General features: G+C 41.1%; 1 protein-coding gene across 4 annotated transcripts in view; it reads left to right on the top strand.

Moving 5' to 3' along the window:
* LOC135202945 (bridge-like lipid transfer protein family member 3B) overlaps positions 1 to 25,473 on the top strand; it is a 318,889-nt gene that overhangs the window by 188,423 nt on the left and 104,993 nt on the right. For all 4 annotated transcript variants that reach the window (XM_064232430.1, XM_064232433.1, XM_064232432.1 and 1 more), the window contains one exon: positions 4,712 to 4,804. In XM_064232430.1, coding sequence (XP_064088500.1) covers positions 4,712 to 4,804 — 93 coding nt within the window. The remainder of the gene's footprint in view (positions 1 to 4,711; positions 4,805 to 25,473) is intronic.

Genomic DNA, 25,473 nt, shown 5'->3' with positions numbered 1-25,473 from the left:
CTACTGGTTTCCAGCTAGTGCTAAGTTATTTATCCTAAGGTTAAGACCTCAGGTTTGTTAGTTATTAAAAATACAAATTGATTCAAAATTTGTCATTTTTGCCTTGCCAAAAACTGATACTTTATTAATTTAATTTCTTTTAGTATTTGGTTTTCTGGTCTTAGTATCAGTTTTTTACCCTGCAATTATTGTCATCAAAATAATGTGTCAAGCATCTTTAATCTGTTATGAATATTGCTGTAATTTGAGTTATATTCATGTGGTCATATATTGCTCTGAGCTGTTGTAATAGTAGTCCATTTTTGGGGTGGGATTCTGGTTTTAGGAAAGTCTTATTTCTGGCTGTTTCATTGTGTTTGTCCATCTGTCAACATTGTTTTCTCAGTAAGTAGTCTGATAATGCATGTATATTCACAACAGCCCCATTAATCGTATGTTGCTCTACTTTTGTGCAACAAATTCCTAGTCACACCACCTTGCACTGTTCAAGATCAGAGTTTTCCATTTTACATTCCTAGACTCGTATATGAGGCCCATTCATCAGTTTGGGTTCACCGAGTGGACATTGGCATTGTTGCTTTCCCAGGATTAGGTTGTTTCTGCTTATTTTTGTCATTGTGCCTTTATCTGTTAAAAAACTCAGATTTGACCATTGTTTTTGGAGAATCCCAGAGGTTTGTTCTCAATCTTTGTTACAAAACGAAAATCTTTAGAAAATTTTCTGCAACATAATCTTGATTCTAATAGTTTTAGGTAATGTCTATAAATGAATCTTGAAAGCCAGAACTGCAGGTTAATACCTTTCATTTTATTAGAATTCTGTTTCATGTAGTACACAAATGAAAGTTTTTCACTGGGTAAATAAAAATAGTTTAATTTCTTGCCTTTTATTACTACTTGCAGAGAGAAGGGTAGCCCATCTCTCTCTCTCTCTCTCTCTCTCTCTCTCTCTCTCTCTCTCTCTCTCTCTCTCTCTCTCTCTCTCTCTCTCTCTCTCTCTCTCTCTCTCTCTCTCTCTCTCTCTCTATGTGGTGATTGTACCGAAATAGAGACACCTTTTGTTACAATGAAATTGTTAAATCTCAGTTCACAGTGGATCATTTTTGCACTCTTGTATTAGTTGCTTAATTTAAGCTATCAGTTGTGGGATTTTGTGAGGTATTGGAAGGTAGCACCATGCTTTTTTGGCATTTTAAAGTTGAGATCAATATTGCTAGGTCTGAGGTATCAACAGTTCCCCCCAAAGAATTTGGAAATTTGTCTATTGCTGTAATCTGCCTTTTCTCCCTGTAGAGCTGTGCTGTTTCACATTGCCATTGATTCATTGTTAGCCAGATGAAGCTTCCAAGTGCCACCCTGTAGCTGGGTCCCTCTCGCTATTAATGTTATTAATTTAATGTCTTTATGAATTCCTTGAAAGAATACCTTAAGGTATTTGGTGATTGATTGCAAATATTCCTAATTTTTTCTCTTTATCCAGCACTAGTATCGAAGTAAAAGAAAATGTTATTTCAGACTAATACTAATGGTGAGGACTATGATGAATAGCTAAAGATAAATTCCCAAAATGTAGTCTCATGTTAGGAAATGTTTAAGATTATCTTTTATTTCCTCTTGATTTGTACTACAGTGGAACCTCGGTTTTCATACATAATTCGTTGTTGAACCTCCAACAATATCAAAACGTACAAAAGCTGAAACTAATTCCCATAAGGAATAATGTAAATACTATTAATGCGTTCCAGACCCCCAAAAATATTTTTTTAAAATACATTTTACAGGGAATAAACACAGTTTTACATACAGAAATTGACGAGAAATAAATATAAATGAATAATGAATATTTAACATCACTCTTACCTTTATGGAAGACTCATGTTAGCATATGGAAGACAGAGAGGAGGGACGAGGGAAGAGGAGAGGTTGCTGTTTGGAAGGGGAATCCCCCTCCAGAAGGACTATAGATATCAGGAACCTATCTGGGGGTATTTCCCCATTTTTTCTAGTGGCACTGTCTAAGGTTACTTCCCAACTTTGTATTTTACTGGCACAAGGACCAACTTGAGAGTCACTGGATCCTTGTCAAATAACAAAACTGTCCAGAGATATTTGTTTCTGACGTCTCTTCATTATCTGCCTAAAATGATACAAAGCATAGTCCTAAAACATGTTAGAGACACAGATTGTAACGTCTTTGTTAGGATGGTATGTTTCAACAAAATTTTTGACAGCAATCCGCTTTGCAAACATTTCTTTAATCACTGAAGTAGGCACAGTATCCCCTCTCTGTTCCTGCTCCTTTCAGATTCCTCATCTGCTGTCTGTTGCTGTTCCAGCTGAAGGTCTTCCAGCTCCTCAGTGGTTAGCTCTTCCCTGTGGGCATCCACTGACTCTTCCACATCCTCGCTACTCATATTCAAGCCCATGGACTTCCCCAGAGACACAATACGTAGATTCCACGTAGATTCCACAACAGGCATAGGGTTGTCAGGGTCAACCTCAAACCCTTCGAAATCCTTCTTGAGGTAACACTCTGGCTCCAATTTTCTCCAAGCAGAGTTCATTGTCCTGAAAGTTACTCCCTGCCAAGCTAACTCTAAGGCTTATGCAGTTGAAGATATTGAAGTGATCCTTCCAGAACTCTCTTAGGGTCAATTCAGTGTCTGAGGTCACTTCAAAGCACCTTTGAAACAATGCCTTGGAGTAGTCTCTTGAAGTTTGAAATAATTTGTTGGTCCATGGGCTGAATAAGAGGAGTGGTATTCGGAGACAAGAACTTGACTGTGATGCTTTTAAATTCATTCAGCAACTGGTCTTCCAAGCTAGGAGGATATGCAGGAGCATGGTCCATTACCAGGAGGCTCATGAGGGGCAATCAATTTTCATTGAGGTATTTTTTCACACTCGGGCCAAACACTTCATTGACCCACTCAACAAAAATATGCTTCGTGACTCATGCCTTTTTATTGGCCTTCCACATCACAGGCAATTTATTCTTGATCGGATTGTTTTTATTGAACACTTGGGGAGTTTCAGAGTGATACAGAAGTAAGAGCTTCACTTTGAAATCCTCATTGGCATTCCCACAGACCAAGAGTGTTAGCCTATCCTTCATAGGCTTGTGCCCAGGCAATGAACTTTCCTCCTGTGTGATGTAGGTCTGCTTAGGCATTTTTTTCAAAGCAGGCCTGTCTCATCACAAGTGAAGAGCTGTTGAGGTAGGAATCCTTCAGCCTCAAGACACTGAATTCGTCAATGAATTCTTTGGCAGTATGTTTATCGGAACTCGCAACCTCCCCATCCCGTACAACACTATATATGCCCATACACTTTTTAAATTTTTCAAGCCAGCCTCTGCTGGCCTTGAAATCACTCAGAGCAGCACTTGTTGTTGACATTTTCTTACTTAAATCAGCATGTAACATCCTAGCTTTCTCACAAATAATTGCTTCAGTCACACTATCCCCCACTAACTTTTTCATTGATCCACACCAACAACAGTTTCTCAACATCTTCCTCTAGTTACGATCTCTGTTTTGATAATGACATGACCCCTTTCGCAACATCAGCTACCTTGATTTTATGTTTCTTTGCTAGGATATCTGATTGTCAACACTGACTTGCCGCACATCCTAGTGAGATCAGGTACATGTGCACCACTTTCATACTTCACTACATGTTCTTTCTGGAATTCAATCATATTTCTGGCCTGTTTTAATGAAGAGCTGACACTTGCAACTTTCTTTGTCCCCATGATGACTTCTTTGCATTGAGATTTGACAGAAAAATTAGCACAAAACACAACAAACACGTTTGGTGATGCTTGTTCATTGAGAAACAAAGCCAGAATGGGTCATGAGAGAAGACGGGATGCTTTGCTTGGGTGCTTGATACGGGGCCCGGTCACACACTGGGCCCCGGATTGAGCGTTTCTGAGTGTATGAAAACTGAGGAAACATGATAACTGACACAAGATTTATTAAAAGAAAAGTCTACGAAAGCCGAAACACACAAAAATAGAGGCATACGAAAACCGAGGTTTGACTTTTACCTTTATATATTTATGTAAATCTTTTGTAAAAATTATGTCATACAATAATAAATAATTTAGGAGCATTACCCACAGTAAGTCAGTTTAGGAGGCCATTAGAGCCAGTACCTTATCATGAAGATGCATACACTTGTACCTTGATTGGCCCAGAGGATATTATGAGAGGACAGACTACTACATATGGTAAGAGTTGTAATAGAGTTGGCAATTGAATGTGTCAGGAGTAGATAAAATATGGAAAAAATCATGTTTAGGGAAAAGTGTTAGTTTTTGGTTTTGGTGTACCTTCATAAATTGATTTTATTTAGATTTGGTAACTGTCCCCCATATTATTTCCTCTGGGTTTAGCTCTGATATGTTTGAAGTTTTGATTGAGTTAGTTTTTGCCTTTCATTTCGATGTTTCTTTTATATTCCACTTATTAGATTCTATTAGCGAAACCTGGAATGCATGTATATTTTTCTTTTTCATATATTATCTTTTGAAATTATATTTTTGATTATTTTGCATTTTCCTGAACACTAATTTAAGATTTAAGTATGGTGCATCAAAAGACACCTCATTTTGGTATGTGTGAATGTATTTATATGTACGTGCATTAAAAAGAAAAGAGTAGAACAACATATATATTTTCTCTCACTGGGTCTGGTTTTTTCTCAGGTGACAAGGAACGTTTCAACATGCCTACGCAAACTTTAAGTCTTCACCTTGAGTTTACCACGTACTATTATCCATTTGAATCAGAATTTCCGGGTAAGTGAATACGTATCTGATTTCATTCATTATCATATTTGTACTTTAGTGCATTGTATTGTAAGATATTTCATGAATGCCATGAAGTAAAGTAACTCTTAACCCTCTTACGCCGAAGCCCCAAAAATCAAAACCTCTCCTGTATGCCGGCGCCGGTTTGGAGTGAGCGCGGAAGCGGAAAAAATAATTTTTTCAAAAAATCACAGCGCGCTTAGTTTTGAAGATTAAGATTTTATTTTTGGCTCATTTTTTTTTCATTGCCTGAAGTTTAGTATGCAATCATCAGAAATGAAAAATAATATCATTATCATATGTAAATAATGCGATATATGGTAGCGAAAAAAAAAATCATAGATAATTGTATTCAAATCATGCTGTGCAAAAAACGGTCAAAGCTAACGAGTTAATTTTTTTTCGTTGTATTGTACACTAAATTGCAATCCTTTTGATATATATTACATAGTAAAACAATAAAAGCAACACCGGAAAAAGATTATCACAAAATGATGTACGAATTCGTAACGAGCGGACGTAAAAAAATGTTATTTTCAAAAATTCACAGTAATTCTAAATATTGTTCTAGAGACTTCCAATTTGTTTCAAAATTAAGACAAATGATTGAATATTACGATACTGTAAGATTTTTAGATTAGAATTGCAGATTTCGACCATTTCGGACGAGTTAAATTTGACCGAATGTCGAAATTTTTATATATTATTTTTTTATATGCATATATTTCAAAGATGGAAAAAGTTACAACCTTCAATTATTTTTTATTGTATTCTTAATGAATTTGCGCACATTTTCATATATGAAACTCTATAAAAAGGCTAATATGAAAAGGAGCAAATATTAGGATAATGCGATGCACGTATTTCGGAGACTTGCGGCCGCGAATCGGCGCGCGGAGTGAAGGTAAATATATTTTTCAAAAATTCACCATAAATCACAATATTGTTTTAGAGACTTCAAATTTGTTTCAAAATGAAGAAAAATGACGGAATATTACTAGGCCGTAAGAGTTTTAGCTTACAATTGCGTTTTTCAACTATTTCGGTTGAGTCAAATTTGACCGAACGTGGTTTTTTTTCTATTTATCGTGATTTATATGCAAATATTTCGAAAAAAGAGAAAAGCTACAACCTTCAATCATTTTTAGTTGTATTCTACATAAAATTGCGCACATTTTGATATATAAAACTTATGTAACAGCTAATTTTAAATGGTGCAAACATTTCGACAATCGCACAAAAAAATTCTGATTTTTTCGGAAGAGTTACCGCGAGAACGTAAGGAAAATGTTTTTTTTTTTTTTTTCATAAATTCACCATAAATCAAAATATTGTGCTAGAGACTTCCAAGTTGTTGCAAAATGAAGGTAAATGATTGAATATTTCTAGAATATAAGAGTTTTAGCTTACAATTGCGTTTTTCGACCATTTCAGTAGAGTCAAAGTTGACCGAAAGTTGAAATTTTTGCACTTAACGTTATTTATATGAAAATATTTGAAACTGATAAAAGCTACAACCATGGGTTGTTTTTTGTTGTATTGTGCATGAAATTGCGCACATTTCCAGATGTAAAACTTTATGTAACGGCAAATTTAAAATGGTGCAAACATTAGGACAATCGCACGAAAAAATTTATCGGAAGAGTTATCGCACGAACGTGAGGAAAAAGTTTTTTCATAAATTCACCATAAATCGAAATATTGTGCTAGAGACGTCCAATTTGTTGCAAAATGAAGGCAAATGATTGAATATCACTATAATATAAGAATTTTAGCTTACAATTGCGTTTCTCGACCATTTCTGTAGAGTCAAAGTTGACCGAAGGTTGAAATTTTTGCACTTATCGTTATTTATATGAAAATATTTCAAAACTGATAAAAGCTACAATCATGAGTAATTTTTTTTTGTATTTTACATGAAATTGCACACATTTTCATATATAATACTTCATGTAAAGGATAATTTAAAAGGGTGCAAAAATTATGTCAAAGTGACAAAATAATATCTGAGATGTGTCACTGATACTTTTTAGCGCGATAAGAAAGAAATTCGTGCTTGCGCGCCTGCGTAGCGATTGTAAACAAAACAACGCCTTGATCCGTGAACTCCCAGCATCCCCCAAGGCGCGTGATACAAAAGTTTTCGGCTGGTAGGCCTATAAGTATTTTTCCGCAAATTTTTAAAAAAACTTTTTTGAACCGACGTATGATACGTCCAATCGGCATACGGGAGACATTTTGACTCGACGTTTAATACGTCCAATCGGCGTAAGAGGGTTAATAGTTTTAGGTAGATATGCCAAACACATTAGCAAAAAAAGAGAATTTACCGTTTATTACCACTATATGAATAAAATTAAGTCACAAATTTCATTGGAATTAGATTGAACAAATGTAAAATATGACACACTTTAATTGAAATATCAGTACAATTAAACTGAATATTTTGTTACTGACTCTTGAAGTAAAGTGTCATAAATAATGAAGAAAAATAAGCATGTACAACAAGGGAAAGCAAGAAGTTTTATTCCCAGATGAATTTATGATACTAGAACCTAGACTTTGAAATAGTACAAGAAAGTAAATCTCCTGTAACCCAGTCACAAGGAAGGAAGTGAATTAACTGTATTTCTTAGAAAGGGAAGGCATTGAAGACAACAATCCAGTACTTTCATAACAGCACTTACAGCAGAAATTTATAAGGGAAGAGATGAATAGAATCAATAAAATGAAAACAGGTAAAGCACTGTTGCTAGCAAGGCAATCCTGTGAAATCGAGTGAAGCAGACACCACCAGTAGCCAGAACAGAGCATGTGCATTAAGAATCTTGCATGTCTTGAATGATGTCAGTCTGATAAGCCTGGAACTTCTGCAGCCACAGAACTATGGTTATATGTGATTAATGGGTTTTACGAGAGACAGTTTTCCCAGTTTGCATGGAGTGGAGCTCATAATCAGTTACCCTTGCAAAAAAATGGATAGCTGCACCATTTGCTTATGTATCTTTGATGTGGCACTCACTGTATTCCATATTGAGCAGGCATAGTGTAGTGGCAGCCTCAAAATACAGTAATTCTTCTATTATCCGGATTGACATCATCAGAAACTAGACAATACCCAACACAAAGAGAGAGAGATACATATATAATATATATACTGTATATACTCGCATATCATGCAACTTTTGAAGAACTAATTTTGAAGCTAATTTTAAGGGGATAACATCATACGTGAGATATGAAATTAGCGTATGTAATATTCACATTAGTATCGTATGATAAAATACAAACATAATGAATATGCATCTTTTCCATGATCTTTTCCATGATCTTTTCCATGGATCTTTTAAAAAGTTATGCTTTACCTCTCTGCATCCAATAATATTGTATGTATTATCATATTACTGTTGTTGTATTATAAAATACAAACAGCAATCAATGTTTTGGTTTGGAAATCAGCTGAGAACAATTGCGAGGTAAGTTTATTTTGCTGTATTGAACTCGAATCAGAGCGATTTTCTCACTTTTAGTTAGCGTAAATGAATCTCAAGATACTCTATTGATATGGGAAAAGGTTATTTTACGTTATACAAAGTGTTTTCAAGTCAAAATATCACTTTCAATACGGAGCGTTTAGAATGAAATTTAGTTTTTTTTTTTTTTTCGTTAGTAGGTAGTGCTAAGGGCATGTTTCATGTTTATTGGGTAAAAAAATCAACAGATTGTGCTCGATATTTTCACTTGATTTCATCAGACTACTATGAGCTTTACAATGCCATAGATTCCTTGTTTTACAATCTTTGATTGTTTTTACTGGTTTCCAGCTAGCGCTAGATTATCCTATTGTTAAAACCTCAGGTTTGTTGGCTATGAAAAATACATATTGATTAAAAAATTTTCATATCTATCGGAGTGAAAACAGTAAAATGTGTTCTTTTATACCAAATGGTTTTGATTAAAACACATTTCTCTCTTTGTTTACGATCGAATTTGATGGTGCTATACCAAGTTTGCAAGAGTTTCATCCATGTTGCCGATGCACGATAATATTTGTTAGCAGATGAACATTCTTTCCTCGGCTTCAGCTACAACTATCAGCTTGAATTTAGCAGTATATGACCTTGCTGATCTTTTTTCCATAGCAAATAAAGATATGGTAATGAAAAAATATATCAGTCCCATTCTACTTAATGTTATTTGTAACATAGCTACGGTAATTTTTTATGATCATACGATGGTTGAAATGCAAGCAAACCGCTGTTGTTATTGGATTCTGTTGTTTGTAGCAAATCAGGTGTTTCTGGCTGTATGTATTTACACAACAAGTATAACATTACTAATGATACTTTTAGCTTTCTCTTTCACATGTTTTAACTTAACCAGAAGATGGGATAGATAAAAAGATGGAGGAAAAGGGGTTAGCCTAACTAGAAAATGGGATAGATAAAGAGGAGGAAAGGAGGTTAGCCTATTGTAATATGGTCTCAAAAATTAAATTTGAATGTTACATGAGATACATGATGAAATAATTTTTAAGGGGGAAAATTTGGGGGTCGCATGATATGCGAGATCGCGTGTTACACAAGTATATACGGTGTATACTGTATATAGATATATACTATATATAATATCTATATATATATAATACATATATATATATAATATAATATAATATATACATATAATAATATATATATATTATATATCTATATATATAATATATATATATATATATATATATATATAATATATATAATAATTTAAAAAAATACTCCGATGATTGGCAATGCTGCATGACCTCAGGAAAATGTTGGTAGCACTACTTACAATCAGACTGAGAAAGGGTTTTGGGGAGTAGGAAGGCTTAAAGAAATTTCTGTGGTGGGAGTTGTCAGATGGCTGGGCACCATGGGAGAGGATGGGCAGTGAGGCTGTGTAGAGGAACTTACTTAGAGAAGTTCCTCATTGGACGAGTGGATTGCATACTCGCCTATCAATCTAGTAGCCTGAGATTGCTCCCCACTGCCGCCAATACAGAACCAGAAGAATTTATTTCTGGTGATTAGAAATTCATTTCTCCATAAAATGTTGTTTCACATAAGTGACTTACCAAACAATTACATTAGCTGTACGCTTTCTTACCTGACAGTCGAAAATTCAAATTCCTGGGGGCGGTAGCAGTGCTGCCATTGTTTGTGTAGGTGATACAGATCCCACCCACTTTTGGGAATACCTGGTACTGCTGAACTTAAGACTTCAATTCGTTTTCTGCTGGCCACGGGGTAACACCGGTGGTTTGTTGTTGGTCGACTTTCGTTGCCATTGTGGATTTTTTCATTTTGGTGATGTACAATTTCTTGGTTGGCTTTTTTGCTTCATCAGTTAGCTGCCTAGTTATTAACAAGTTATTACGAAGATGTCTGATGCTAGTTCTTCTTCACTGCTGCAAAACTAGATTAGCTAAACTATGTTACGATCTGCACTCCAAATGTGTTAAATGTAGGGGTCAGTGCTGTAGCAAGGAATTAACTTGTGATGAGTGCCGTTGTTTAGATGAGCAAGGTTGGAAGACTTTTGAAGCTCATTTGGATAAGATGGACAAAGATAGGAAAAGGAAAGCAGCTCTTAGGCGGGTAGTAAAACTAGAGTAGAGACAACTCCCATGCCTTTAGAGGCAAACAAACCGTCACTATCTTCTCCACTTTTATCGAATATTTCACCTATTGATAGTCCTCCAACTTCAGTACCAATTACTCCAGACCAGGTATCCCATGTTTCCGATCCCAACACCATTTCCTTGTTAGAGTCTAAGATGGACAAGAAATTTGAGTTCTTGGCAAAATCCGTTATGGAATTGGGTATGTTGTTTCGTGCGTTCGTAGAGAAGTCAAGTGAAAAGACCAGTGTTAGGCCAAGTGTCCGTGTCGTGTCCAAGGAGGCGGCTGTCCGTTCCCCCTGTTCTCCTAGACGAAGGTCCCTGTCCCACTCCCAGGAGGTCGAAGGGAGACTGGGGGAGTTTGCCCACGGTCAGTCGCCGACTCCGTCGACGAAGTCGACTCACGAGTGCCCAGGAAACGCTGCTAGAAAGGCGTAGATATCAGTGACGCGCAGTTGTCGTTCGACTCGGAAGTGCTGTCGCCAGCGTACGAGAGGGATGTCGCTGCCTGTTAAGAAATCCAAGGAGCACTAGAGTCCACAACCTTCCTGCAGTGTTGCGCCGGACCAGTTTTTCCGGGAAGATCGTCAGTCCTCTTAGGATAGCGTAATTTCGGACTGAGTCAGACGCTCACGTGCATTACAGTGCTCGCGCGCTTGCGAGACTGACTCGCCTCGTTGTGTATCGATAGGAGTTTTGACTCGTTCGCCTCATTTTTCTCGAGCTGTTTCGACTTGTTCGCCTCATTCGCCTCGAGCTGCTTCGACTCGTTCGCCTCATACATCTCGTGTTGTTTCGACTCCCAGTCGTTCGTTTTCGAAGAAGAGCCGTACGACAGCCATGACTTCGTCTTCGCCTAAGGATGATTCGAAGGCCAAACCCTTGCTAGAGGATTCTGCTTTGGGTCCCTTTAAACATCAACTTCAAGAATTGATGGTCTTTTTGAAGAAGACAACAAGCCAGACAGAAGAGGAAGACGGGGTATCGGCCGTCCTGTCGGAAGAGGAAACTCAAGACCAGGATTCGAAGCCCTCTTCTGCTTATTCTAGTCTGTTAAGGTTTCTTTTACTGACTTATCCAGACTTTTTTGAACCAGCTTCTCCTTCTTCACCTCCGTTGATGTTTGTGAAGGATAGGAGATCAGCACCTTCGGGGTTACCGAAACCAGTTCTTTCTCAGTCCTCGAAGAAAGCACTGAAAGAAGTAGAAGAGTGGCTTGCTAAGAAAAGGGAGTCAGGCAAGGCTTCGTTCGCCTGCCCTTCGTCGAAGGTGCAGAATAAAACCTACAGGTTTTATGCGACAGGAGAAGTTCCTTCTTTGGGAATTTCTGCCTCCTCCCAAGGAGACTTCTCCGATCTTGTGGACTCTCACAGAAGAGCAGCGTTCTCGGCTGCGAAAGTGGTGTTCTCTTCACCCGAGTTAGATCACCTGGTGAAGAACTTATACAAGTTGATCGAAGTCTTCAGTTTTCTGGATTGGACTATTGCAACGTTAGCCAGGAAAATTGAAGATTGCCAGTCTCTAGATGAGGATTTTTCTGCCGACTGGCTCAATGTGTTGTCCTGTGCAGACAGGGCAGTGAGAGACGGTTCAGGGGAATTGGCCGCCCTATTCACTATGGGAGTACTAAAGAAGAGAGAACGGTGGTGCTCCTTCACATCTCGAGGAGTAACCACGAACCAAAAATCGGCTTTGTTGTTCTCCCCCCTGAGTAAATCTCACCTTTTTATACATTCAACTTCCCTGCCAGATATATACTTAGCTATAGACTCCGTCGTCCCCGTCGTCCCTGACAGAATTTCAAATTTCGCGGCACACACTACCGGTAGGTCAGGTGATCTACCGCCCTGCCCTGGGTGGCAGGACTAGGAACCATTCCCGTTTTCTAATCAGAATTCTTCTGTCGTCCGGACCGTCAACATTGTTGTTGGTTCCTCTCGATTGGTTTTTCTTTTTTCACCGGCAATTGATCTTCTTGACCGACTTTTGGTGACGTATCTGGATTGTTGGATTGGCATACGCATTGTGGACTGTTTTGTGGACTTGATTTTGGATTTTTCTTTAAAAATGTCTGACACTGGAATGGTTGTGAGACGTTGTGTGAATGTAGGCTGTAAGGTGAGGTTGCCGAAAGCTTCGGTAGACCCTCACACTGTATGCAAGGGTTGCAGGGAGTATGAATGTTCTTTCACTAATACTTGCAAGGAATGTGAGAATTTGAGTGAGAATGAATGGAAGAATCTAACTAATTATTTGAAAAAGTTAGAAAGAGAAAGAGTGAGGAAGGCTTCTTCTAGAAGTTTAAGTAGTTCGAGATCTAATGAACTAATTCCTAGCTTGGGATCTTCCCCAAGGGTAAGTATTGCTACTTCTCCTTCCATTTCAGCCCCCCCTTCTCCTATTGCAGAACCTGTAGATTCAGCGAAAGAACTTGCGGATCTAAAAGCGGCCTTCAAGTTAATGGAAAACAAAATGGCTGCCCTGCAAGGTAAGGCTAGTGATTTTTCAGTGGACAGTGATATGAGTGTCCCCAGTGTAGTGGAGGGGGCATCTGGTCGGCTCCGCAACGCTCCTAGGTCTAGACCTCTTCCAAGCTCACATGCCCAGAGGAGAAGGAATGTCGAAAACCGAAAGGAGGTTGTGGAGAATCCCCACCGATCAGGTGTCCCTTCGGCGGTTTCTGTGAGACCCCAGACTGCCAGGGATCGCTATTGTAAAAGCGTCCTGCGTGAGTGTTTTTCTTCGTCGGGATCTTCGTCTCCGAGACGTGATTGGAGGGATTCAGATCGCTCGCGACCACTGAAGAGGAGCTGGAAGGCTCCGACGATTGACTCGAGCCCGGAAAACTTCCCTGAGGAGTCTCCTTCGGGAGTTAAGAAGGCAAGAAGAGCCATTCTGTCAACCAGAGTTAGAAGGAGTCAAGAGGTGGAGGCTATGGACTCCTCCCCTCCTCCTTCCCCTCTTCCCGAAGAGGATAAAGAGGAGGTTACTAAGAGGTTTATGATTGCTATGCAGGAGCAGATTTTGTCTTTTGTAGGAGTGCTTTCAAAGGAGCCTCCTAGAAGGAAAGACTCTTCCCTTCCTATCAAAAGGTCCTCCAGACGTATGGAGGTATCTGCCGCCAGGATCGATGCTCCTACTCGAGGTGAGGCTTCTTGTAAGAACGTGGAGTCAACCTTACGGAGTGAGCCGATCAGGCGTCTGGCACCGGCCAGGAGTGAGGAGTCACCCAGGAGGCAGGAGCCAAGAGCCAGGAGTGAGGAGTCACCCAGGCAAGAGGCAGGAGGCAAGAGCCAGGAGGCAGGAGCCAGGAGGCAAGAGCCAGGAGTCAGGAGTCAGGAGTCAGGAGTCAGAGCAGGAGTCAAGAGGCAGGAGTCAGGAGTCAGGAGTCAGGAGGCAGGAGGCAGGAGTCAGGAGGCAGGAGGCAGGAGCCAGGAGTCAGGAGGCAGGAGTCCGGAGTCAGGAGGCAGGAGTCAGGAGGCAGGAGTCAGGAGGCAAGAGTCAAGAGCCAGGAGGCAGGAGTCGGAGACTCATTTCTGGAATTTATGACTCTTCTCCAAACAGAAGCTCCTCTCCTTCAGATCGTAGGAGGTCTTGGAAAGACTCTTCCTCCAAACGAGAGCTTTCTCCTTCGTCTGATCGAGGTTTGAACGATTTGTCTGATGACGAGCTTCCTGCAAATGAGGGACTCTCAAATTATAAGATCTTAGCCTCCTTGTTACTACAAGAGTTTGGAGACTCTCTTAGTCCGGCGGCTCCTCCTTCTCCTCGTTCTCTCTTTTCGAGCTCGGCTACGGTGAAATCTTCGGCCTTTCTGAAAATGAAACCTGCGATTTCCATGAAGAAGGCCCTCCAATCTTTAGATTCTTGGATGGGCAATAAGGAAGAGTTGGGAAAGACTGTATTCTGCATGCCTCCTTCCAAACTCCATGGAAAAAGAGGTATTTGGTACGGGACAGGAGAGACTATGGGTCTTTCTCTTCCTGCTTCGGCAGATGCGGACTTTGCCAATTTAGTGGATGCCTCCAGACGTCACTCTTTAGGATCGGTCAGATCTACGTGGAGCATTTCGGAGTTGAACCACTTTCCAAAGGGACTTTTTGCCACTTTAGAGGTGTTCAATTTTCTGGATTGGTCACTCGGAGTTCTGGCTAATAAATCTAAAGACCCGGAGTTTCTTAAGAACCCAGAGATTCTCCATAGCGTCCTGTCTTGCATGGACAAGGCAGTACAAGACGGTTCGGGAGAAGTTGCTTCCCTATTTGGTGCTGGTCTTCTGAAGAAGAGATCAGTCTATGGATCCCTGTTATCAAAAGGGGTTTCTCCGAGCCAGAGGACAGCGTTATTGTTCGCCCCTCTGTCAGATCATCTGTTTCCTTCTCAGTTAGTGAAGGATATATCTCGCTCGCTAACTGAGAAGGCGACACAAGACCTACTTGTACAAACGTCCAAGAAGGGCCGTCCTGTAGTGTCTACGAATAAAAAGGACTCTCGTCCTCCTCAGCAGCCCTTTCGTGGAGGTGCAGCGGCTCGTCCCCCTGCCAGAAAGAAGAGCTCTGATAAGAGAGGAAGGTCTTCCTTCAGACCTTTCAAGAAGACAAAATGACTTGTTGTTCCTTCAAGCACCAGTGGGCGCCAGACTCCTGAACTTTGCAGGAGTCTGGGCAAAAAGGGGAGCCGACCCTTGGTAAGTTTCAGTCCTAAGAAGGATACGTAATCCCCTTCGAGACAGTCCTCCCCTAACATCTACGCCTCGGGAACTGTCAGCGAGGTACAGAGACCCTGTAATGAGAAAGACTCTCCTTCAAATGGTAGAACAAATGTGGGAAAAGGAGGCCATCAAACTTGTGCAGGATCCACACTCCCCGGGATTTTACAATCGCCTTTTTCTAGTACCAAAGGCATCGGGGGGGTGGAGACCAGTACTGGACGTAAGCGCTCTGAATCGCTTTGTTCAGAAAAAGAAGTTCCGTATGGAAACGTCCGCCTCAGTAATGTCAGCTCTTCGTCCAGGAGATTGGATGGTCTCTCTGGACTTGCAAGATGCATATTTCCATGTTCCCATTCACCATTTGTCAAAGAAATATCTTCGATTTATGATAGGAGACAAGATTTTTCAATTCAGGGCTCTGTGTTTCGGCCTGTCTACAGCTCCACAGGTCTTCACCAACCTGATGGCGAATGTAGCAAGATGGCTTCACCTAGAGGGAATAAACATCTCCCTCTACTTAGACGACTGGCTGATCAGGGCCAAGTCGGAGATTCAGTGCTTGGAGGACTTATCAATAACAAGAAAGATGATAGAATCGCTGGGATTACTCGTGAACCTCGAGAAGTCGCAGCTGATCCCCAGCCAGAGCTTGGTCTATCTGGGGACTCAGATGGATTCTCGGGGTTTTCGGGTATTTCCTTCGTGAGAGAGAATCACTCGAGGTTTGTCGAGAATCTCGAACTTCTTAGAGAGAGAGAGAGCAGTTCAGCGAGGGATTATCTGAGCCTTTTAGGGACTCTGTCCTCGCTAGAAAAGTTCTTCTCTCTGGGGAGGCTTCACCTTCGCCCTCTTCAGTTTTTCCTGAAAGGGGTGTGGAGTTGGAAGACGGGACAACTCTCAGACACCTTCCCGCTTCCACAAGAGATAAAAGATCACTTGAAGTGGTGGATCCTTCCTCTTCAGAAGAACGAAGGCGTGTCGCTTGCCCTGCAGAACCCAGACCAAGTGTTATTTTCCGACGCTTCGGAGTCGGGATGGACGGGGAGCGACGCTAGGAGCAAGGGAGGTGTCAGGCACCTGGACAAAGGAACAGGTGTCCTGGCACATCAATTGCAAGGAACTAGTGGCCATACACCTAGCCTTAAGGTTCTTCGAGGAGATAGTCAGAGGCGGGGTGATACAGATAAACTCGGACAACACCACAGCTCTGGCTTACATACGCAAGCAAGGAGGGACGCACTCTTTCTCCCTCTATCAGTTAACAAAAGACCTGTTAACCTGGACAGAGGAAAGAGGCATAACTCTCCTCACAAGATTCGTGCAAGGGATAAAGAATGTGAGAGCGGACAGACTAAGCAGGAGGAATCAGGTCCTTCCCACAGAGTGGACTCTACACGCAGAAGTGTGTCGAAGTCTTTGGTCCCTGTGGGGGAGACCTCACATAGACCTGTTTGCGACGTTCCTCTCCAAAAGAATAGAGATCTTTTGCTCTCTAGTGGAAGATCCGAGAGCCTTTGCAATAGACGCGTTTCTCCTGGATTGGTCGGGTTTAGACGCCTACGCCTTTCCCCCGTTCAAGATCCTGGGGGAAGTGCTCAGGAAGTTCGTAGCTTCAAAGAGCACGAAGTTGACCCTAATAGCCCCATTTTGGCCAGCCCAAGAATGGTTCACGGAGGTACTGGAGTGGATAGTGGACTTCCACAGATCTCTTCCAAGCAGACCAGATCTACTCAGACAACCACACTTCAAGAGGTTTCATCACAACCTCCCAGGTCTCGCTCTGACTGCCTTTCGACTATCGAAAGACTTGTCAGAGCGAGGGGCTTTTCTCGCAAGGCTGCAGGCGCTATCGCTCGAGCCCGCAGATCCTCGACGAGAAGAGTATACCAATCGAAGTGGGAAGTCTTTAGGAGGTGGTGTAAGAGTCAGAAGCTGTCCTCCTCCAGTACCTCTATAGTTAACATTGCCGATTTCCTCCTCTTTCTGAGAGAGGAATCGCACCTATCTGTGTCAACAATCAAGGGATACAGAAGCATGCTGTCTTCAGTATTCAGGAATCGAGGGCTAGAAATTGTAGATAACAAAGATGTACATGATTTGATTAGATCCTTTGAAACTTCAAAATCAGCAACTCCTAGAACACCTAGTTGGAATCTGGACGTGGTCCTGAAATTCCTTTCCTCAGATAAATTCGAGCCTCTACATCTGGCTTCCTTCCGCGACGTTACTAGGAAATGCTTATTCCTGTTGTCTCTCGCTACAGCCAAGAGGACGAGCGAATTGCACGCTCTGGACTCCACAGTGTGATTCAAAGGAGATGCTGCTATCTGCTCGTTCCAGACATTGTTTCTGGCGAAGAACGAGAACCCATCAAAACCTTGGCCCAGAAGCTTTGAGGTAAAAGGTCTATCTAGCCTCGTAGGCAGAGAGACAGAGAGGTCTCTCTGTCCAGTGAGAGCTCTTAAATTTTATTTAGAGAGAAAGAAACAGATGGGAGGTTGTCAACAAGGTCTTTGGTGTACTGTGAGGAACCCCAAAAGACTCATGTCCAAAAACGCCTTGGCCTTCTTTGTGAGAAGCGTAATTACTGACGCACACAAGAACTGCTCGGAGGAATCCTTCAGTCTTCTAAAGGTTAAGACCCATGAGGTGAGGGCAGTAGCAACGTCCCTGGCGTTCCAAAAGAATATGTCTCTTAGAAATATCATTGAGACTACTTATTGGAGGTGCAATTTAGTGTTTGCGTCTCATTACCTGAAGGATGTGAAAGTGACTTATGAGAAGTGCTTCTCTCTAGGTCCATTTGTATCAGCAGATACAGTTCTGGGTCTTGGAGCAAAGACTGATCCTTAAAATATTTTAATTTTAACGTACATAAACCCTCTTGTCAGATATGTGCTTGGTTTTCTATTCGTAAGCTCACGGATGTCGCACGGGCGCATAGTGTCATTGCTGGTAGGGGATCAAGGGTATGTATGGCTAGTAGGGGGTACAAAATTTTTTGTTTGTTTGTATATTTTGTTATAAATGAACGTGTAATTATGTTTCGAGTTTTTGGTTGTTTGTAAGGAGTTCGGGGATAACTCCTTGCAATCTTAGAACTAACATGGATGTTAGGATCAGGTGATCGGGATCGGTGTTGTGCTCCTTGAACAAGGTGTATTGTCATGTTAGTGGAATAGCACCCAATGACAAAGGCCTTTAGGCTCTGCCGAGTAAGTGGATAAGACCCCATTGGCAGACCCACAAGAACTCTTAGCCATAGATCAATATCTCGCTGAGGCTCTTGAGGCTAAGCAGACTCCAAGGCAGTAGCCGCGAAGTCTTCAGCCTAATAAGGTAGGAACCAAGGTTTATTAATACCTACAACATATGTTGTTTACCTGTCTATTTCAGTAGTTAGCTGTCTCTTACCCACCACCAATGGGTGCTAATCAGCTAAGTATATATCTGGCAGGGAAGTTGAATGTATAAAAATGATATTGTCATGATACAATAAAGTTTTATACATACTTACCTGACAGATATATACGATTAATGGCCCACCCAGCCTCCCCGCAGGAGACCGGTGGAAGAGAAGAATTCTGATTAGAAAACGGGAATGGTTCCTAGTCCTGCCACCCAGGGCAGGGCGGTAGATCACCTGACCTACCGGTAGCGTGTGCCGCGAAATTTGAAATTCTGTCGGGGACGACGGAGTCTATAGCTAAGTATATATCTGTCAGGTAAGTATGTTTAAAACTTTATTGTATCATGACAATATCATTTTTCCAGAAGAAATCATCCAGCATGTGCTGTTGGACGTCGAGAAAAAGTCCACCAATGATCTTTATTTTCAGTCAGCAAGAAGACCTAAGGAACCACCAGCGACAGGAGCCAAAGCTTCTCCTCTACAAAAGCATCCCTTTTGAGGAGGTAAGTCGATGTGGCAGCAGAGACCAAGAACTATTCTATGAACCACCTCCAAGTCTACCAAGAAACCTTCCTTTAAGACAGAGAAATGATCTGAAGGTCCTTCACACACCCGTGGCGGCAAGACTCCATGACTACTGGAAGGAATGGAGTCGAAGAGGAGCAGAACAGTGGGTAATTCAGGTGCTTCGAGAGGGATATGTGATCCCTTTTACGCAGGATCCACCAGTCCAATTCACCTGTCTGTTTGACAGCATACTCGACAGGATCAACAAGAGCTTTGGCTTTAGCCAAAGAAGTAGAAGAGCTCATCAACAAAGAGGCCATAGAGGAGGTAACAGACACGAACTCCCCAGGGTTTTACAACAGGCTCTTCGTAGTCCCCAAGGCATCAAGGGGGATGGAGACCTGTATTGGATGTAAGCCCTCTGAACCTCTTCATCTGGAAGATGAAATTCTGAATGGAAACCAGTCGATCGGTAATGTCAGCCATCCAACAGGGCGACTGGATAGTATCTCTTGACATTAAGGATGCATACTTCCATGTCCCCATCCATCAGAACTCCAGGAAGTTCCTGAGATTTGTCTTCAAGAAGAGAGTCTTCCAGTTCAGAGCCCTCTGGTTTGGTCTGTCAACTGCCCCTCAAGTATTTACTCGGATTCTCGCTCCTCTGGGAAAGTGGCTGCATTTGATGGGGATCAACACAGCTTTTTACTTAGACGACTGGCTCCTGAGAGCCAGATCCAGTCGTCAGTGTGTGAAGGACTTGGAGAAGACGCTTACTTTGACACAACAATTGGGTATCATAGTAAACACGGAGAAGTCCCAATTTATTCCAACTCAGAGGATTCTCTATTTAGGGATGATACTAGACTCTAGCTTTTTGGGTTTTTCTCTCCCCGAAGAGGATAGAGTCCTGCCTGTCGACAGTCCAGCAATTTCTGGTTCGCCCGTCCTGCTCTGCGCTCGAGTGGATGAGCCTACTCGGGACCCTGGCTTCAGTGGAGAGTTTTGTCAGGTTAGGACGCCTACACATGAGGCCGCTTCAGTTCTTCCTGAAAGCAAATTGGTCTCGGAAGACACAGTTGGACTCACTAGTTTTCCCCCTGACAGAAGAGATAAAGATGGATCTTCGTTGGTCTCATTCGAGGGAAAGATTACAAGAAGGAATCTCCCTAGTCGTGTCGAACCCCGACCTGCAGTTCTTCTCAGATGCCTCAGACAGCGGATGGGGAGCCCTCCTAGGAGACAAGAGAGTATCAGGTCTGTGGACAGAACGAGAAAAGACCTTGCACATCAATGGGAAGGAATTGAAGGCCATCCTCTTAGGGCTACAAGCGTTTGACCACTTAGTCACCGGAAGAAATGTAGCGGTCTACTCAGAAAACACCACAGCGTAGTCATATGTACAGAAGCAGGGAGGGACCCACTCCTCTCTTAACCAGATAGCCGAAGATCTCCTCACCTGGACGAACAAGAAGAGGATCACCCTTTTTCCAAGATTCGTGCAAGGGAAAATGAACGTACTTGCAGACGAACTGAGTCGGGTAAATCAGGTGTTACCAACAGAATGGACTCTGAACGAGAGTGTGTGTCAGGACCTCTGGAAGCTTTGGGGAAGACCATCGAAAGATCTGTTTGCCACATCGATGAACAATCGCCTTCCCATTTTCTGTTCTCCGATTCCAGAACCACTAGCATGAAGAACAGATGCGATGCTGCTAGATTGGACAGGACTGGACGTTTACGATTTTCCTCCCTTTGGGATGATAAGAGAGGTCTTAAACAAGCTTCAATCGCACCAGAATGTGGCAATGACCCTAGTAGCGCCATTCTGGCCCAGGAAAGAGTGGTTCCCTGACCTTCTTAATCTGCTACTGTCAGGAACCTGGTCAGAGCAAAAGGGTTTTCGCGAAGGGCGTCAGAAGCTATTGCTAGCTGCAGAAGAAGCCCTTCTGCCAAATTCTACCAGTCCAAGTGGAGAGTCTTTAGGTCATAGTGCAGACGACATAGCATCTCTTCTTCTGAGACATCTATAACAGAAATTGCGGAATTTTTGTTATTTCTGAGGGACACCAAGAAGTTGGCCACTTCAACTATTAAAGGATATAGGGCCATGCTTTCATCGGTTTTCAAGCATAGAGGCCTCGACATTTCGTCAAATCAGGACATCAGTGACCTGATCAGATCCTTTAGTTCCTCCAAGATTTTCAAGCCTGAAGAAGTGGAATGGAACTTGGATGTAGTTTTAAGGTGGCTCAACGGCCCCCAGTTCGAACCATTGAATTCTGCAACCTTGAGGGACATAACTAGGAAGACACTATTCCTAGTCGCCTTAGCCACAGCGGGAAGAGTAAGCGAGTTGCAGGCGATGAGTAAGGAAGTGGGTTTCGGCCAGGGCAATGCAGTTTGCTCTTATGTAACAGACTTCTTGCTAAAAATGAGGATCCTTCGAATCCTTGACCCCGTTCTTTCAAGATAAAGAACCTAACGGACTTAGTCGGGTCGGAAGATGAGGAACGTACATTGTGTCCGGTCAAAGCCATCAGACACTACCTGACTAGGACAGAAACTGTGAGAGGAGAGGAGAGCCGACTCTGGTGCTCAGTGAAAGACCCGTCTCGGCCTCTTTCAATGAATGCAATGTCCTTTTTCCTGCGGAGTTTGATCCGAGAAGCGCATGCCCAAACTCAGGAACATGCTCTGAGGGTGCTGAAAGTGAAGACGCATGAGATTCGTGCAGTAGCAACGTCTTTGTCTTTCAGACAGAATATGTCTCTATCCTCCATTATGCAAACTACATTCTGAAGGTCGAAATCAGTGTTTGCATCGCACTATTTGAAGGAGGTAGAAACTACTTACGAAAACTTTTAGATTGAGACCGTTGTCAGTAGCGGGAATGGTGTTGGGAGAGGAAGCATAGGGGGACCCGGTTTTTTCCCTCTACTATCTCCTCGCCTTGAATTTGAGGTTTTTTGAGTTTGTGGGAAGCCTGGGGGTACATATACCTGAAGTACCCACCTGTTCTTATATCTGGTTAAGGGTACCATATGGTTTTTAGTGTAGGTGATGGTTTTGTGTGGTTTTTATCTGGTCTTTTTGCCCAGGGCAAAGGCTGCAAAAATCCCACCATTAGTAGGGACGACCCTGGCCTTTACTGCCACGTCTCCTACATGTGATGAGAGCGCCGACCAGAGGCAGTATCTACCTGTAGCTGCTCTCTCACAAGGTAAGGTACTGCAGACATTATATATAATGTGAGCACATGACTGTTGTTTTTGTTCATAAAGCTGTCCATATACCCACCTTCCGGGTAATGTGGAGTCAGCTAATGTAATTGTTTGGTAAGTTACTTATGTGAAAATGGTTTTTTAATGATAAAATAAGGTTTCACATATACTTACCAAACAATTACATAATCAGAGCCCTCCCTCCTCCCCACAGATGGACGTTGCGGCTCAACGAATTGAAGTCTTAAGCTCAGCAGTACCAGGTATTCCCGAAAGTGGGCGGGATCTGTATCACCTACACAAACAATGGCAGCGTTGCTACCGCCACCAGGAATTTGAATTTTCGACTGCCAGGTAAGAAGGCATACAGCTAATGTAATTGTTTGGTAAGTATATGTGAAACCTTACTTTATCATTCAAATATCATTTTGGATCCCACAGTAAACTGTAGGCCCCATCGTCAAGTAACTAATTGGTTCCTAGCCACATAAATAAAGTCTTATCCTTTGGGCCAGCCCTAGGAGAGCTGTTAATCAGCTCAGTGGTCTGGTAAAACTAGATATACTTGACTTAACTTACTCAGAGAAGGGGTTGTTTTGGAAGATGGGTAAAGCTGGGGAGCAGTTTCCCTGGCTGGGAGGGGATGGGGAAAGTAAAACTGAAAAATGGCAAATGTAATACTGTGCTTAGGAAGACACTCACAAACTATGTAGAGATGGTAATGTCAACAGTGATGAAATGCCACATGTAAATGTAAACACACACACACAGACATACTAGTAAAGCTTCCTTGACATTATGATGTGAAATGAAAAATCATTAATTCCAATAAAACAGAAAACAATCAACTATACATTTTAGTAATGTTCTCAAAATGAATTTCCTTTGTACAGTCATCAGTGAGAAATGCCATATGTACTAAAGATGTAAACACGGGGTGTTTTACACAGTTTTCGTGGTACAGTGGGGCCTCGCTTAGTTGCGGATCAGCAATCACGGACTCAGTTAATCACAGGTTTTTCCTTGGACCACTTCTCAGTCTATATCGCTGGTATGAATCCATGGTAGGCTAAGCCTCGTCTGGTTCCGATAACCAGCAATGCATGAACAGATTCACATTATGATATTAACTGACAATAAAGGTAATAAAACCATTCTCACCTTATATATTATTGGCATATCTTGATAATATATAGCCTGTTCTTGGAATAATCCCACATCATTGACATCAACTTGTAGTTGAGCGGCCAGCAGAAATGTAAACATTGAGTTACACTTAACAGCACCTTTGTCATTCTTAACCTTTTATTTAGAGATGTTAATAGTAGTAGTGTAATTACAGTAGTAATAACATTTAGGAAAACATTAATTTTCAATATGAACTTCATTATTGTTTTGGTATAACGTAATCAACTTCTCTGAACACTGCAGTCATACAAACGATAATTGTCATAGATTATCATATTGTTGTTTGCGATCGGTGATGAAGCGTAAACGTATTAAAACCATTTTTACCTTATATATTATTGTCATATATTCATAATAAAATGCATATCTTATATATTATTGGCATATCTTCATAATAAAAAGCTTCTTCAAGGAATAATTCCTTGGGGAATGCATTTTTCAAAAGACAAAAATACACTTTACATGTTTACAGCATGCAATGATTACTTTATTTTGATGTGATTACATTAATATTACAGTATGGTACTCTAAGCAGTACAGTAACTATTTTTTTATCATAAATGTATATTCATTCACGAAAAAAATACGTATGACCACCGTGATGTCACCAAACCTAGTCTTGTTCGTACATACTATCTTTACACAATGTGATAGTGGTTACACCATTCTACAAACTACCGATGTATTTTTATGTAAGTATCCTCTAAATTCTGTCATAAATCACTTTACTTACTTTTTTGTGGAGCCCAAATACTACGTACAGTATACAGTGGACCCCCCCCGTATTCGCGTTCTCCAGATTCGCGGACTCACATATTTGCGGACTCACATATTCGCGGATTTCTCTGGGGAACGTTTCCCTGCTTTATTCGGGGAAAATTCTTGCATTCGCTGTATTTTTCTATGATAAATATCCACAAATTCCTGGTTTTTTTTTGATGAATTTCATCATAAAATGCACTTTTTGTGATAAAACTATTAAAAAAACCAAGTATGAAAATTTGTAGTGGGTTTTTCTTGAGTTTTAACTAACAAAATAGGCTGTTTTTAGCATTTTCATAGCAGTTCCAAACATTCGCGTGTTCTAACTATTCAAGGGGGGGTCTGGTACGCATCCCCCGCGAATATGGGGGACCACTGTATCCCGGAAAATTAACGAAATTGCGAATTTTATCATAGAACAAGATTCACTAATTATACTGTGTTTTCTTCTTCTTTTCATGACTAAATGCATTTTAGGATACACTCATTTACAAATTTTCAAATACTATGAATGTAAATAGCAAAATTCTCTCTTCTCTCTCTCTCTCTCTCTCTCTCTCTTCTCTCTCTCTCTTCTCTCTCTCTCTCTCTCTATCTCTCTCTCTCTCTTCTGTCCTCTCTCTCTCCTCTCCTCTCCTCTCTCTCCTTACAGACTAATACATACTGATCTATTATTATCATAATAAAAGAACAAAATGATCTTTTATTCTTTCTGTGATTTACGAAACTGCTTCAATACAACTTTTATAGTTGACTCAGTGATTATCACATTATAACAGTATACAAGAGAATATCTTATCACTATCCATGTTTCATTTCTTATCACCATTAAAATATTTAAAATACAAATTTCATTATGTTATTCTTGAACTAAGCTAGTAACAGTACGCTCGTCCTAAGCTGCTTTCTCAAGCTATTCAACAGTTACTCTCATCCCAAGCTGCTCGCTCTCTCTCTCTCTCTATCTCTCTCTCTCTCTCTCATGAAATATGAATTACTGTATCATAATATCATAAACTATTATGTACAAAGTTAAAAATAATAATAATTCCATTATTAAATTCGTTTCTTTTAGCAACTAAATTGTTTTCCAAAATAATTCTTTTGGTAATAAATGTCCATCAGCTGATTCTAAACGTAAACAAAGGACAAAACTAGATTTTTATGCATTCAACTTACCTGTCAGATATATACTTA

This window comes from Macrobrachium nipponense, chromosome 33 (assembly GCF_015104395.2).
Source record: "Macrobrachium nipponense isolate FS-2020 chromosome 33, ASM1510439v2, whole genome shotgun sequence".
Lineage (NCBI taxonomy): Eukaryota > Metazoa > Arthropoda > Malacostraca > Decapoda > Palaemonidae > Macrobrachium > Macrobrachium nipponense.
Note: the sequence above shows the minus strand (reverse complement) of the source record. Positions and strands in the feature narration are given on the sequence as shown.